At 54.0% G+C, this 16,073-nt stretch overlaps 1 protein-coding gene across 2 annotated transcripts in view; it reads right to left on the reverse strand.

The window, feature by feature from the left end:
- Nucleotides 1-16,046, reverse strand: part of SPACA7 (sperm acrosome associated 7) — a 28,265-nt gene extending 12,219 nt beyond the window's left edge. The window contains exons 1-5 of one of the 2 annotated variants that reach the window (XR_014136340.1): nt 15,736-15,946; nt 12,177-12,236; nt 7,465-7,566; nt 6,442-6,549; nt 3,709-3,780 (exon numbers count right to left, since the gene is read on the reverse strand). Coding sequence is in view for 1 of the 2 variants with exons in the window: in XM_078452940.2 (XP_078309066.1) it covers nt 3,709-3,780; nt 6,442-6,549; nt 7,465-7,566; nt 12,177-12,236; nt 15,724-16,024 (643 nt within the window). In the remaining variant the exon portion in view is untranslated. Of the gene's footprint in view, nt 1-3,708; nt 3,781-6,441; nt 6,550-7,464; nt 7,567-12,176; nt 12,237-15,723 lie in introns of both variants that reach the window. The other variant, XM_078452940.2, reaches the window with a different exon arrangement.
- Nucleotides 16,047-16,073: the final 27 nt, after the last annotated feature.

The raw sequence follows: 16,073 nt of genomic DNA on the forward strand, positions 1-16,073 counted from the left end.
GGCCCCGGGTCACTGGGACCGAGAACAGCCCAGCAAACCAGACAAGGATCCTCTGACCCTCGCACGATCTCTTAGTGAAAATAAGACGGCAGAGCATTTACTTCTTTTTTACTGCAGTCCACATCCGGCAGGACACCCCGGGCTTGTTTCTGGGCACTGACAGAGGGTGTCCACTGCCAGGCGATGTCATGGGGCGCCCTAGAGTTCACGTGGTGGCCTCGTGGAAACGGGGCTGCGGCAACTGTGACCAGTTCAGAGCCGGCCCACGGGTAGCAGGGCGGCCCCCATCCAGCGTGACTGGCGTCATAATTAGAGGAGGACATTCAGCTGCAGAGCAGTGCGTAAGGAGCAGGCATGTGGTAACAAGGCAGGGGTCGGGGAGGCTGCTGCAAGCCAGGGAACCCAGGAGGCCTGGGGAGACCCCTGAGAGCTGGGAGAGCGTGGGAGGGACTCCCTCACGGCCTGGAAGGAGCCTCCTGCCAAAACCTTCGTCTGGGACTTCTGCCCCCAGGACAGAGCGACAACGGGTCTCAACAGCACAGGAAGCCAGCACGCAGGAGGACAGCCTCTGGAGCAGCCTGGGGGGCTAGCAGAGGGTGGGGGGCCGCCTGTGCCCATGGTCTTCACGTGCTCACAGCTCCCCGCCGGCGGGACCTGGCCCTTTGGGTCTCGGGCACAGGAGCCTCATCAGCACCGGCCTTACAAGTGTCGCTGCCCCCGGGAAGTTGATTTCCTGGCCCACGCGTGGTGCCCCCGCAGGAGGCCGGTTCCTGGGGAAAGGTGGCTTGGGGAGCCCATGGCACTGACTCTCACAAGGGAGACGGTTTCTTTCTGGATGCGCTCATGTCCTCATCCCGTCTTGCTCTGCCACGGCCTGTCTTTGTCCTTCGCTGTTCGAGAGCTTAGAGAAAAGATTTCCTTCTCCGTTTTTCTCCTGGTTCTCCAGTCGGCTCCTCCACCATCACACGGGCCTCCCTGGGTCCCCCGACGGGTCCCAGAGCACCCACCACGCCCAACATGCAACGATTCTATCGAATTGCCTTTCAGTGGCTTGTGAAGTTGTGAAACATTATGGAATGTTGCCTTTTTTGGGTGTTAATGGATCCACGTTTCCTCCACATATTCCCACAGTGGCATCTTGGCCAGTGTTTTGCTCAAATGAACCCCACGATTTCAGGATCCCCTTGACAGCTGGTTCATCCAGAGCCCACGGACACCTGCCTGGTACAAAGCGCTGGGTGACAAGGAGGACACAGCAGCCCCTTTGGGAACACACAGGGGACTCGTGGGGCTGGTGGGGGGCAGGCAGGGAACAAAGCAGGGGCCGTGCTTCCCCAGAGACCAGAGCCCCAGCTCTACTGTGCATCATTCCCTCAGTTTTTAGGGGCCAGGTTGAAGTGGGAGTTGTCTTAACACTTCTGTTCAGCTTTTTCCAAACGCTCGAAAGTCTGGCTCAGGTTGTGGCAGGAAGAGGAAGTGACTGGGGGCCTGGGGCCTCGTCACAGCCCAGGCTCTGCTTCCTCGACACCTCCCCCTGGAGGGAGGCTTTGGACTTCATGAGGCGGTTTCCTCTTCACTGAAAGGGCTAACACAAGATCCAAGTACACATTGTGTACTTACAGCGCGACAGCTTATTTACGTAAAGATGAAAAAATGGACAAAGACACAGCAGGTAAACTGAAATAACAAGAAAGCAGGTGGTAGTGACCCTTACATCAGGGAAAGTAAAATCCAAGCCCGAAAGCATTAAACATGACAAAGAAGGGCTCTTTTTAATACCGAAAGCTAGAGTTCGTAATGGAGAGATAATGCTCATGAACATCCTTGCGCCAAATGTCACAAGAATCACGCTCGTAAAGCAAAAACTACAGGAAATGCAAGGATGTGTACAGTGGGAGGATTTACACCCCATTCTAGGGAAAGATTAGGGAGAAAAGAAGAGGTGAGCAGAGAGGGGCCTAAACCACATCATCAATAAGCAGATACTACAAGTACCCTTCCCTCCCCGGCAGAGTGCACACTTTCTCAGTGCTCTCGCAGCATTCACAGAAATTAATGTCAGGTCACAAAGAAAATGTACATCAGCCACACAGTAGCACTACTGAAAACACTTCCCGATCATAGTTTAATCAAACTAGGAATTATTAACAGAAACAAAGAGAAAAGGCCCTACTACCTAGAAATCAGAAAACACCTCTCAGACAACTTTTGGGTAAAAAGGAACTATGCACTAAAATTTGTAGAATTTCTGGGAGATAATGACAATGAAAACATGATATATGAGAATCTATGGGACACATTTAAAGAGCAGAGCACCAACCACTTATTGGTAAAATGAAGTCAGTGAGCCACTCAGCCCGAAGACTGGGAAAGGCAGCAAAGCTCACTACAAAAAAAGCATAAAGAAGGAAATAGTAATGACAAAGACACAGATAAATAGGGGTACAGAATGGAAACTCGGTGTAGTTAGTTAATATGCCAATACCCTAGATCTTGGGAAGAAATTAATACATTAGACAAAATGCTGGTTTACCTAATAAGGAAGATAAAAAAAGAGTATATATTTATAAAATAAGACATGACAAGGGGGAAATAGCAGTAGAAACAAATGATATTTTTAAAATAATGCGATGAGTTGGAGACTTCCTTGCAAATACGTTTGAGAACACAGAAGAAATGGATGTTTTTCTAAAAAAATATGCATTGCTAAAATTGACTGCATCTGATTAAGAAAGATTAAATGAATCACTTTGCCTAGAAGAAATAGAGAGTTACTGAGTAATTACTCTAGGAAAAGCACCAGAATGAGATGGTTTCACAGGGCATTTCTGACTAGTCTGAAAAGACCAGATGGTTTCAATGCTCTTTAAATTTTCTAAGAGATTCAAAAAGAAAGAAAAAAAATTTTTAAATCTTTGTTATTAGCAGGTATCACACTGACATTTCAATCTGATAAAAAGTACCAAAAAACACTACAGACTAATACCACCTATGAACTGTATTTGGGTGCAAAATTACTAAATAAAACACCAACGAGCAGGATCCAAAACAATGAACATGACCAAGTGAGATCTGTTCTAGGAATGCAAGGTTGGTTCAACACTGGAAAATCCATGCATACATCATTCACCGCATTAATAGATCTAAAGAAAAAACTTCAGCATTGCCAAAGATAATGAAAATGGTCGGGACAAAATGTAAAAAAGTTGGTGGATACTTTTTTTTTACACATGAAAATACATAAGTCTTTGTCCAAAAGCCAGAATCTTACTTATTGGCTAAACTTATTCTGCTAAGACTGTGAATGAGGCACTGAAACCCACTAACTCTGCTACTTCCAACCACTGTTCTAGAAACATGAGCTAATGCAATTAGACAAGAGAAACCAATGAGATGCATAAACATTGGTAAAGAAGAAGAAAATTCTATTTGTACGTGATAATGCAGTATGTTTGGAAAACCCTAAAGCATCAATGTTAAAATGAACTGAAACAATAAAAGGATTTAAGAAGAGAGCAGAATAATACTTAGCCTTCAAAAATCAACAGCATTCAAATACACAAAGAAAACAGTTACAGCACACAGGGCAAAGATGTCCTCATTTGTAACAGCAGCAAGGCAGACTGACTCTCCCGCCCCGTCTTCCCGGCATGCAGGCAGAGGTAGCTACTGAGTCACAGTCACTGTCATTGGAAACTTTGTCCTTACCGCCAGAAGAGAACTGTGATTCACTGTAACCCTCAGGATTGCTGAGTCGGTAACTCTGGTCAGTACTGGGTTCTTCGATGACGAACATGGAAAAAACAGGTAGACAGTGTTTTGATTACACATTTATGAACGTTTCGGCCATGTTTTATTTTCGAACATTAAGTTGAAATGCAATATCATTTTCAAATTTTATTTAAAAATGTGTTCTTGGGGCGCTTGGGTGGTTCAGTCGGTTAAGTGTCCGACTTTGGCTCCAGTCATGATCTCACGGTTCGTAGGTTCAAGCCCACATTGGGCTCTGTACTGACAGTGAGGAGCCTGCTTGGGGTTCTTTCTCTCTCCTTCTCTCTCTCTCTCTCTCTGCCCCTCCATGACTTGCACCTTCTCTCTCTCTCAAAATAAATAAATAAGCTTTAAAAAATAACGTGTTCTGGAAAGCCATGGCACAAGTATCAAGTCAGGCGTCATCTATCAACACCTTGTATTCACTTGTTTGCTGGCCCCACCTCCCAATTAGGAGAATTTACATCTCCAACAACATGCAAACACACGCCCAGCAGGCTGTTGCCGTGGCACCCTGCAGAACTGTAGAGACAATGTAAAATGGAAACAAGTAGAAAGACGGCGGGCACGAGGCGTGGTTCACTGGCACAGGGGCGTGCCCCGCTGGAGAACCAGGCACCAGCTCCCTTAAGGGTGTGCGGTGGCTCCCAGCTTGGTGTGAGGGGACAAAGCAGAGCCTGGTGGGCGCCCTCACCTAACAAGGGAGGTGATCTGAGTGTACGTGAATCTCATTTGAGCCCAAGGGAACACGGGACTCGTGGGGACGGCCCACTAGGCATGCACGTGGTGGGCCACTAGCGGATTCTAGTACATACCTCTGTCTATCATGATGACCTCCAAAACCATAGTAATGCCCACATATTCAAATACAAACATCTAACATCAACAGCATGAGGAATGAGCCTGGCTTCATGGGAAACGAGGGGCACAAGAAAGGGCGGGAGGAAAGACGTGCCCCGGGTGACCCTGCGAACCACACGTGAGACAGAGACAAAGAACTCCTCACTGACACTGCTCTCCTGTTGGCCAATCTGATTTTCCCAAGGGGTGGGGGGAGCAATCCGAAGTCTCTAGACTAAGCAAGTGCTTCAGTTACTGTGGAAATGGGAGCCAGATTTTTAAGAAAGTTCCAAGGAGCGGGATGGAGGCCTGTCAGCTGCAGGTCATGGTTTTACGTAGAGAAAGAGGGAGACAGTTTAATATGGCTGCGTGTGCACGTGCCTCTGTGTTTGTGCGTGTGCACGCCTGTGTTGCACATTTGTGTGTGCGTGACTGGTTGTGTGTGTTTGTATCTGCACACGCATGTGTGTCTGTAGGTCTGCATACGCACACACGTCTGCGTGTGCCTGTGTGCACACGCATGTGTGTCTGTGTGTGCATGTGCTTATCTGTGTACATGTGTCTAGCTGTGTGTGCACATCTCTGCATGTGTACTGCGTGTCTCTGTGTGCGCACATCTCTGTGTGTGCACAAGCGTGTGTCTCTGCATGTGCACATGCGTGTCTGTGTGCATGAGCGTGTGTCTGTGTGTGCACATCTCTGCGTGTGCACGAGCATGTGTCTCTGCATATGCACATGCATGTCTGTGTGCACGAGCGTGTGTCTCTGTGTGCGCACGTCTCTGCATGTGCACAAATATGTGTCTCTGTGTGTGCATGTCTCTGCGTGTGCACGAGTGTGTGTCTCTGTGTGTACGTGTCTCTGCGTGTGCATGTGCATGCGTGCGTGTGTGTCTCTGTGTGTGGTCACATACTTCCCAGCCCGGCCTGCTGAAGGAGGCAATGACATTCTACTCAAGTCCACCTGACACCCACTTTGTTTCTAAGTTCCATCCTTTGGTGAAAAAGAATCACGACTCCAGGGCTGGGGCTGGGGGGCTAGAGGCCCAGAACACCTCATGGTGCCAGAAAGTGGGGAGGTGTTCAGAAGGAGGGGGCACAGTAACAGGACCAAAGAGCCAAATGGAGGGACCCCCCAAGGCAAATCTGGGGTAAGTGAATGAATAAATAAGGTACAAGCTCTTCCTCAGGGCAAAAATCCCAATAAAGAAACACAGAAGGAGTGATGGAAGCAGAAAGCTGCCATTTCACAAGCTCTCTTCTCTAGAGCCTGCCACAACCCTTCACGGGCCAGGCGTCCCGCGAGCTACATGGGCACCTTTCTTTTGCGTCATCTTTAGGGTGAGGAAAAGATCTGTCACCCCGTGGGGGGCTAGCTCCTCAGCCTCAGAGCCTGAACATGGAGTTAATTTCAGCAACCTTGGCCGTTGGAGGGACACATTCCCTCACTCCGGGGGAACCTCCCTGGTGGCGGGGGCGACACTGGCTCTCCCTGCCCAACCCCTGACCCCCAGGGAGGGGCAGGTACCCAGCTGACGTGTGGGAGGGGCGGGCAGTGTGGCGGCCCTTCCTCCTGGCTAGTGGCCACCTGCCTGCCGGGACCTTCCTGCCAGGCTCTGCTTCTCTGGGTCAGAACCACGGGCAGGGGTGGTGGGCAGGCGGTTCCTCGATGAGACGGGAAATCAGCCCAACTGGAGTGAAGCAGCCTCAATCTCTCTCCAGCCACGCTTTCATCCTCCGTGACGGGGACTTCCCCATGTACATCTGCCTGGCTCCTCTGTCCTCCCCACCACCTTCTCCTAAGGCAAGGGCATTACTGTGTTGCATTTACCATTATTGAAAATTTTGTCCTCACTGCCAATAGAGAATTGTGAATTATCGGAGAGTCCATGATAATTCTGAGTGCCACCAACTTCAAAATTCTCATTCATGCTGTCATCTTTGATGAAGACCATGGAAAAAATAAGGAAACAAATTTTTGATCACACACACACGAACATTTGGGTCCACACTGTATCTTACGGAACGCTAACAGTTGTCAAGGTCTACTGAAAACGTGCCTTGGAAAGTTGAGATGTACCGGAGTCAGGCGTCATCTGACCGCCTTGAACCCAGCAGTTTGGGCCCCAGCAGATGCTGGGTGGTGTTCGTCCCAGGAACCGGAATTCACATCTGGGCGCACAATTGCAAGAAAGTGCTGAACTTCCCGGCTGCTGAATACAGTTCACGCACTGCTTGTGGATTTCTGCTCCCGGCCTCCCCTTAGCAACTGTCAGCCAAATACTGGGTCTTGGTTCTCAGCGAGCTGTTTCACTGATTGACACGTACCCCGGACACCACGGAACCGCCCTTTGGAAAAGCGCCTTCTCTCTCCACGTTCACTACTAGCGGTGTGGCCTCGGGCAGGTTCTTCAGACCTTTGTTCTGTCCCGCTTGCAATGGGGTCAATGTCACTGCCCGCGCTCTCAACGCTTAGGTACGTGTCAGTGAGCGGGTGGTCGCAAGTCCCCGTTTCCATGTGTCCCCCCCCGTTCCCGCAGTGGCTAAGCCACCTTTGCATCCTGAGCACAAGAGCCTGCTTGTGTGTGCACTCCCGAGACCACCCCAAAATAAGAGGAACTCGTCTCCACCAGCCTCGGCTTGGCCGCCTCAATCTCGGGAAGGTTACAGAGAAGGTTCCGGACACCTGTTTCTTGCACACCGCCATTTGCTTTTGCCCCAGAAGTAAGCTGGCCTTAAAGAATGTAAACTGGTAGGATTATGTCTTCACAATCAGACCTCTAGGTCTGACCTAGACCACAGACCTCTAGGAGTACACGCAATGCAATCACAGGTTTAAAAAATGTATACTTGCTTTTATCGTTGAACAACTTTGTTGACAATGTTGATGCTGTCATGTGCTTTCCAGCCACTGATGACTTATTTGGATTCAACATCTCTTGGACTAGAATTTCATCTTGGGAAAAGCACATAAGGACATGTCAGAACCAGCGGAGCAGGACAGGTACCCTCTTGTTCTACTTGGACCGAAGGCAGTCTGTGAAGCGGGACTAGAAACCAGAACTCAAGGGGCACTGTGGAGACGGACAGGGTTGGGGTCTCTAAAGAGCCCTGTCTGGGGTGGGAGATCACTGCCCCCCTCAACAACTCCTGAAAACCTGAGCGTGTCCAGATGCCCTGGACAATAAACTTTGTTCCCCAAAGACACGAGGCTAGAAAGCCTGGTCCAGATGCCGTCCCACCTCTACTCTCTGCCCCTCTGTCCTTCTGTCCCCTCTGAGACTTTCCCCAAGCCGTCCCCTTGGAGGCACACGGTCTTTCCCGATTTCTGCAGAATGCAGCATTGTTTTCTCTCTCCCTCTACATCTCCCTGACAGCTCCCAGGAAGCTTCTAACGTAAGCGCACTGGGCTTTGCGTCAGACAGACGGGACCCACGTCCTGGTTTCACTCTCACTGGATCACGACGCAGGCAGCTTCTACTTGGACCCTCAGTTTTCTCCTCTGTAAAATGGGTCTGTCTTATCTCATCAGGCATGTTACGAGGGTCACATAAAGCCGTGTATGTGGAAAGCCCTTAGCACAGTCGGGGACCGTGGTGGAGACTAATGTAATTTAAAAGACAGCAGCTGGGAGTCGCCCGACCTCTGCCGCCTACGAGGAACCCTGAGCAGTCAGTCCAGGTGCTGAGGCTGGAGCCCACCTAGCAGCCGATGACTAGTCTGCCCAGACTTTCCTGGTCCACATCCTGGGAGCCCTGAGATGCTGGGCAAAGCACACGGCTGCCCACCCGGGTTCCAAGTCATGTGACTTACAGGAGTCCAGGGGAACAGACGTGAAGCATCACTGGAAACAAAGGTTTCACCACCATGTACGGGAAGACGCTCTTGCACGGCTCTGTGTGGCGTCCTCCAACCTCCCCCACAGAAGCTAAACTTGGCTGGGGCCGTGGGGCGGCTGGGGGCTCGGGACATGCAAAGGTCAGCGAGCCCACTGGCTTTGACAGGAACTTTGCTTCTCCCGGTAGAGAGAAGTGGGTGGCTTCACCCCCCACACCCTTACTTCTCCCTGCCCTGGAAGTGGACACAGTTCTGGGGCTGTGGACGCCATCCATGACCACAGGCAGAAGCTCAAGGGATGGCCAGTGTGGCCTCAGGGCCATGACTTGATGTCGCCGAGCTGCTGGTGACACAGGAGCACAGCCCCTTACTGCTGCCATTCTGGCCCTGCTCATGTGGCCAGTGGTTTTTGCCACACCTGTCTCCACCTTGAGAAGATTTTGGCCACTCTTCTGGGCCAGTTATTGTGCAGAAGAGCCCATTTTAAGTCCCCGAAGATCAAGGTGTCTAGTTAGATTTTGGGTCAGACAGAAGAGCGGAGATTCATGGGAATAATAAACTTGCATTGAGCACTTACTGTGTACCAGAAACTGTCCAGATGCCTGGGGATCAAGGGTGGCCCAGCCCTGGTCCCTGGTCTCTGTCTGGAGCAAATACGCAGCCGTGTGCGAGGGGCAGGACTCTACATGTGTGACTGTGCACAGCACTTTACAGAGCACCCACCAGGGGCCGGGACAGGAGCCTGACTGACCAGCTCAAAGCAGTGGGAGCTCCTGGAACCAGTCTACCTCGTGAAGGAAGTCGGGTGGCCTCCTGGGGACACTAGAGACCATCAGCTGCACACATCCTGAGAGGTCCTCAAAGTGGGCGGGGACAGTCCTCAGGGCCAAGAGGAGGCCGAAGCCAGCCGACCTCACACCACCTTCAGAGGGGGGCTGGGGGACACCTCAGAGGTGAGCAAACCCAAACCACAAGTTCCAACAGGACTCCAGAGGCACTGTGCATGTAATCGTAGCAGAAACCTTCAGGGAGTGACAGAGCATCAGGTTGCTGTACGAGTGAGACAACGCTGTCTTCGAATTGTGTCTAATTTCTTATGGGTAACTTGTTGTTTCTGATAAATGAGATACTGAATATACAAACAGACAAGCACCAGACCTACGTCAAAATAAAACCAGCCCATGGTGTTGGCCGTAGCCCAGAAGGCCGGGTTGGGGGGGGACCTTCCAGAAGGCACTCCTGCAGCCGCACCTACACCCCCGGGTAATCTGCCCCTGAAGGCAGGACGGCTTCCCCAACTGTTGTCCTGCTTCCAACCTGGGACCAATCAGAGAAAGCCCCCTGTGCTTCCCTAACCCATCCCTGGACCTGCTTCTGGTTAGCTGCCCCGGTGTCCTGGCCAGCACCCACATCTGGGCCCCCTCCCCCAAGCTGTCCTGGCCCAGGACCTCCCCCAGGCCCTCCCCCAGCCTCCCCTCCCCCCCCATGCTGTTCTGGGCGAGCACCTCCCCTAAGCACCCCCCAGCTGTCCTGGGCCAGCACCTCCCCCAGGCCCCTCCCCCCAGATGTCCTGGGCCAGCACTTCCCCAGGCCCCTCCCCCCAGATGTCCTGGGCCAGCACTTCCCCAGGCCCCCCCCCCCACCAGCTGTCCTGGGCCAGCACCTCCCCCATGGACCACCCCCACCTGTCCTGGGCCAGCACCTCCCCCAACCCCCCCCCCCCAGCTGTCCTGGGCCAGCACATTCCCCAGGCCCTTCTCCCAGCTGTCCTGGGCCAGCATCTCCCGCAGCCCACCCCCAAGCTGTCCTGGGCCAGCACCTCCCCCAGGGTCCCTGCCCCCAGCCACCTCTTTTCCACCCTGAGCTCTCCCCGCCCCACCCACCTGAGTCTCTGCCACAAGCACATGGCGGTGGCCTGGCGGATGCCCTGCTACAGGGAGCTCTGAATGGGCAGGCCCTGCTGTTCTCACGCGGTGGCCTCACTTATTTCCAGAGATGCAGATGTCTTACTCTCCTGCCCCCACCCGGGGGAAGTATGCGGTGGGTAGACAGGGAGCCTCAGCTCCCCTTCTGGGCTTAGTTGATCAGAAATCCCAGTGACTCATCCTTTCCGACATTCTCCACAGTAGCCGGGACTTTGGGGGTCAGCCCACGGGATGGAGGGGGTGCTGGTGTCAGGACTATGGTCCTGCGGGGCCTGGGACGGTCAGAGCACCCAGGAAACTTGGGAGCGTTTGTCTCCACCGCTCGTGGACCTGCTGGTGCCCCGTTCTTGCTGGAAACTTCACCTGATGAGGCCTCGCCCTTCCAGGTCTGGCACCCCCAGACTTACCTGACCTGCACGTAGCATTTTTAAGGGCATCTAAGTCACACCTTTAAGCTCACACCTGCGTGGGGCAGGGGCCTCCATGCACCTGAGTTCTCCCCAAGGCCTGAACCACACACAGAGCTGATGTCCTGTCGTTTTACGGCCAGGACCTGCTTCAGGGGGACTGAGGCACCTGTGGGCATTGGAACCACTGCCTCTGAGTCTGAGACGGGAAGCACAGAGATGAGCGGAGTAGCCCCAGACCAAACTGGAACATTCATTCATTCGCTCATTCATGTAATCTGCCAATCCACCTGTCTGTCTGTCTACCATCCCTCTGGCGGTCAGAGAGGATTTCCCAGGGCCTCTGCTGCATCAGACTTGGAAATGCAGCAAAGTCCAACGTCGTGGCAGAGACGCTGCTGGAAAGAGCCCACATCACCAGACAGGCACTCCGCTGTTCGAGTTTCTAGGGCTCCTGCTCAGACCCAGGGAAGTCCAAGTCCCCAGCCGGAGCCTAGGGGGAGAGCCGTCCCAGCAGGAGGGAGACTGCCGGGAGCCCTCTCTCTGCCCAGGGGGCTTCTACAAATGTGAAGTGAGGGCTGGACCAGAACTGGGGGCCCCGTAGCTCTGGCCATGTGGGACCCACGCGTGTCCGACTGACATGTCCTCTAAGCGTGAACTACACTGAACTGTGAATACTCTGTGTGACAAAAGGCTGAAAATACCTCATTAGTACTTTTATGTTGGTTACACGTTGAAATGATAACATCAAACAAAATGTGATTAAGTTTCACCCGCTTCTTTTAAAAAAAAATATGGCTACTGGATGGGGCGCCTGGGGGCTCAGTCGGTTAAGCATCTGATACTTGATTTCTGCTCAGGTCGCCATCTCACAGTTTTTAAGTTCAGGGCCCGTATCAGGATCTGTGCTGGCAGCACGGAGCCTGCTTGGGATTCTCTCTGTCCCTCTCAAAAATAAAATAAACACTTAAAAAATATATGGCTACTAGACAATTTAAAACCGTATGTGTGGCCTGCGTTGTACTTCTTTTGAGCAGCCCTAAAGTCAGCGATTCCCAGGACAGCAGGGCTTCTGGGGAGGGCTGGATACTGGGCATTTCTTACGTGCTCCTGGCTGGCGCGGCTTGCTGGTCTGGGGACCCACATTCAGAAGCGATGTTCCACGGCCCTTCTTGCGTCTAATGGCCTAAAATTCTACTTCTTTCCTGAATTCTTGGAAGTTTGACTCAGGTGAAAGCACTGAAGCCGTGGCCATGGCTGTGGCCATGGCGTGTGGTTCTAACCTCAAACCAAATCACACCCTCCACCTGTGCCACCAGGTTCTCTGGGGAGCACCCATTCACAGGCACCCACCCCTCCAGATACAGGCCAAATACCGATATGAGGAGGTTCCTTACCAAATATTCCAGGTATATCCTCCTGATCTTTTGAGTTGGGTGGCATTTCAGTGGTTGGACCTAGGGGGGAAATAAATACCCTAATAGTTTAACAATTCATTGAATTTGCACTGATCTTTCTCTCTGCGGCACCCCCAGCCCGCTGCAGGGGGGAGAGGCCTGCAAGGGGTTCCCAGGACTGGGTTCTCATCCGGAAAGTGGCGGGCAAGGTGGCCATGTGGTAGAGGGATATGCCCTGTGCTCTGACTCCTGCCGTGTGGGGCAGTGCTCGCTGGCACCGTCCCTCAGAAGGGAACACGCGTCCTGGCACCAGGGATGATTGCCCTTGCTCGTGCTCCGCGGACAGCCAACCAAGAGGGACGCGCACGTCCTTTCTGAAGGGCTCCAGAGGCCGGTGCCTCTGGGAGCTTAGGGATGTGATTTGGGGAACGGTGGGGGTTCTCTGGTCGGGAGGGGGTCCCAGACAAACTGGCCACCGGCTCTCTCCCCTTCAGAAGCAGAGTGATTCCAGGTGGTCTGTTTACAGGGAAGGCACGGGGTCTCAGGGGTGAGCCGGCCGGGCCAGACGGCAGACTTCCGTGGGATCCCTGGACGCCCGACCCCCAGCCTCCCTGGCCTAACTGGGGGCCCTACAGTGCATGGAGTGAGGGTTTCTGTACAGCGGCGCCAGCCGGGGGCTCCCTACTACTCCTTTTGCTCAGAGCTGGGTGTCCTCGTCCATTTCCTCGACTCAGGGTCAAGGTCAGCCTCCCCTCCCGCCCCCGGGGAGGGGAGAGGGCACGCCCGGGACCCGCTGGGCAGCGCCACCTTGCCCGGCTGCACAGAGCTCTCAGGCGTCTGCAGACTCTCGTTCCAACAGTAAACCAGTGACGACGCTGATTTTCAAATGGTTTTAATGACGGACAATCTGCATACCAATGGCCTCATCTGCACGCGGGGCTTAGAACAATGCGGAAATCTCTGCAAGGAGGTCTGCACGGAGATGACAATCGCTTCCCAGTGTGCTGACCTCCCGGCAACGAGGCAAACAAAAGTACAGTTCGCCGAGGATGAGGCATTAATGAGTCATTAAGAATGGGCACAGCTGCGTCGAGCGAGCACTTTGTCAAAAATACTCTTTTCATTCTGTGTCTGTCCCGTGATTATAATGGGAGTATTGTGCCAGTCAGGCAGCAAGCGTGTGCAGAAAAATATTTATGCTCTAGAATACCCGCACGGTTTTCAAAGTGCATTGTCAACGGTGGCGGCTGTGGCGTGTTTCGCCTGTTGTCACCTCCGACTGACAGTCTCTCGGCTTCAAACCGCCGGGCGCCGGAGTTACCAGGATCCCTGACTACTCCTCCATATTTGCACAGTGCGCATCCCGGACACCGGGAAGGGCTTGCTGCTGACCTCTGCGGCTGTGCTCTGGTTAATTTGGGGAAAACAAGGCAAACCAGGCCCATGGCTGCCGTTCCCGTCTCTCCTCGTGGTCAGGGCGGCTCACGTTGGCCAACGGCACCAGTGCCCTTGGAGGCGGTAAGCCCCCGGTGGGGGGGGGGGGACTTCAACCATCCCCGTTTTGACTGCAAACTTTCTAATAGATGAAGTTCTCATTTCCAGTTTCTCCCTTAACTCAAGCAAGACTCGGAGGGCAAAGCCTCCTCTGATGGGAATGGAAACTGCCTGAGCCGGCCGGAGCCCACACGTGATGGACCCCATGACAATGATGCACATGACCCTTCCTGTCCATCTGCCTGTGCCTTGGCCTCTGTCTCAAATCTCTGCAGATAAACCTGGAAGGGTCTTTGCATTTGGAGACAGTCTTGGAGACGCCAGTCCGCGCTGTCTTCTGGCTGTCGGCCTCACCCAAATGAACTCCTTTCTCATGTCACCACCACTGTCTCCACCTTTGGATTTTGTCAGCGGCCGGAGCTGGTCTGTTTGGGACCCCCGGAGATGGGTACTCCCACTCTCCTGCACCCCAGCCGCAAGCCCATAAGGAAACCCACTGTTTCCTTTCAGAAAATGATTTAGAGACTGCCCTTAACAGGCCTTTCAAGCCGGGAAGACCATGACGGTCACCTAATGGTGTCCCTGTCTGGACAGGAGACCAGGTCGGGGAGGGGCGGGCTGCCTTAGGGCTGGAGGAGTGCTCCGTCACTGGGTGCTGGGAGCACCTCCCGAGGGCACTGGCACGTGACAGTCTGAGCAGGAAGGAGCAGCCTGGAGGGACGCGCCCTCCCATGGGGGACACACGGCCCCCTCCTGTTACAGCCCCATCCGCACCCACGGCGTCGCAAAGGACACTGTCCTTGGGAAGGGCCTCAGAGCTCAGTTTGCTGAAGAAAAGGAAGTTGGGGATGTTCAGTCCTTTCAGGACCACCTGACTTCTGGCCCGACTGCGGCCAGGCCAGCTGGCCCAATCCCCGCCCCCCAACCCAGACGTGTGGGCGTGGCAAGGGTGGGAGGGGACACAGAGCCGGCTCGGGCAGCACCCATGGTCCTGCTCTCAGAGGAGCCTCCCAAACCCTGTAGGTGAGCCTTCAGGGTCCACTCGGCCATCCTTGGGAGCTGGGGCTGGAGGACCATCTCGGCCCCATTCCTTCCATCTGTGGTGACCTGTGTGGCAGGTGTAAGAGTGGCCGGGTGGCCTGAGAATAGAGCTTCCTGGCAGGAAGTCGGGTGGGGGGGGTCACAGAGCACCCCCTCCCTGCCATCCTTTGCTGGGGAGTCACAGAGTCCCATCCCGTCCCGACCGGCCTGTCCCTGCTCGGATCCTCCACAAGTAAGGGGCCAGCATGGGAGGGCCGGGGCCAGAGGCACGTGGGGGCCATCCTGGGTGTGATCGGCATCCTCCCTGACAAGGGCATTCGGGGACCACGGCGGATCGGGTGCAGCCGGGATGAGCTGCTGTGCAGGCTTCCGTTAATTTTGTCCGGGTCTTCATGACACCGGCGTGTAAGGGACAACCGCCTCACGTTAGCAAGAAAAAGTTTAGGTGAAGCAGTAAGACCATTTGGACAGGACTACAAGGTCCCGGGACAGCAGCAGTGTGTGTGTGCAGGAAGTGCGGGGTGGCGGACGGGGCGGGGGCGGCAGGGTCTCTGTGCTGCCCCTCGACTTTCGGGAGGTTAGAAATTGTCTTTGTTTCCTTAGTTCAGGGGGAGAGGGAGAGAGAGAGAGAGTAAGCATGTGCATGATCAGGGGAGAGGGGCAGAGAGGGGAGAGAGAAAACCCCCAGCAGGCTCCACACTCAGCACGGAGGCCAATGCGGGGCTGGATCCCATGACCCTGGGGTCAAGACCTGGGCCCAAATCAAGAGTCGGCCGCTCAACCGACTGAACCACCAGGCGCCCTAGAAATCATCTGTGATAACAAGTGAAAATACATCGCATACGCTCCTTCCCCATGGGGTTCTGGAGTTTGAAAAGGACTTTCAAGGTAGAAAAAGTGTTCAACTCGCTTCACTCTCTCCCAGAAATGGATGGGAAACTGGGGAGGTGGGGAGGGGCCTGACTCAGCCCCAGGGAGACGTGCGTTTCCCACCCGCCCAACAGCCACCTACCTGTGACTGTACCTGAAGTCATGTTGATGGGCTGGGGCTCCGTGTGGCGCCAGCAGGACAGCAGCAGGACAAACAGGGTCACTCCTCTGTCTCCTGCCATGTTCCCTCCAGCTGAAGGAGGAAGACCATGCCCTGAAGACCTTGGTCTCCAGGATACCCTGGAATGTCCAGGGTCCTGTGACATCATGGCAGGAAGTGAGCAGGGTCCCACCCTGTGTTCTGGGGAGGGTAGTGTCCAGCGTCCTGTGACCTCACAGCAGGAAGTGAGTGGGGTCCTGCACCCTCGTGCTGGGAGGGCCATGTCTGGGGAGCTGTGACGTCATGATGGGAAGGGCGCGGGGTCCTACCCC

Source organism: Panthera onca, chromosome A1, assembly GCF_046562875.1.
Source record: "Panthera onca isolate mPanOnc1 chromosome A1, mPanOnc1 haplotype 2, whole genome shotgun sequence".
Taxonomy (NCBI): domain Eukaryota; kingdom Metazoa; phylum Chordata; class Mammalia; order Carnivora; family Felidae; genus Panthera; species Panthera onca.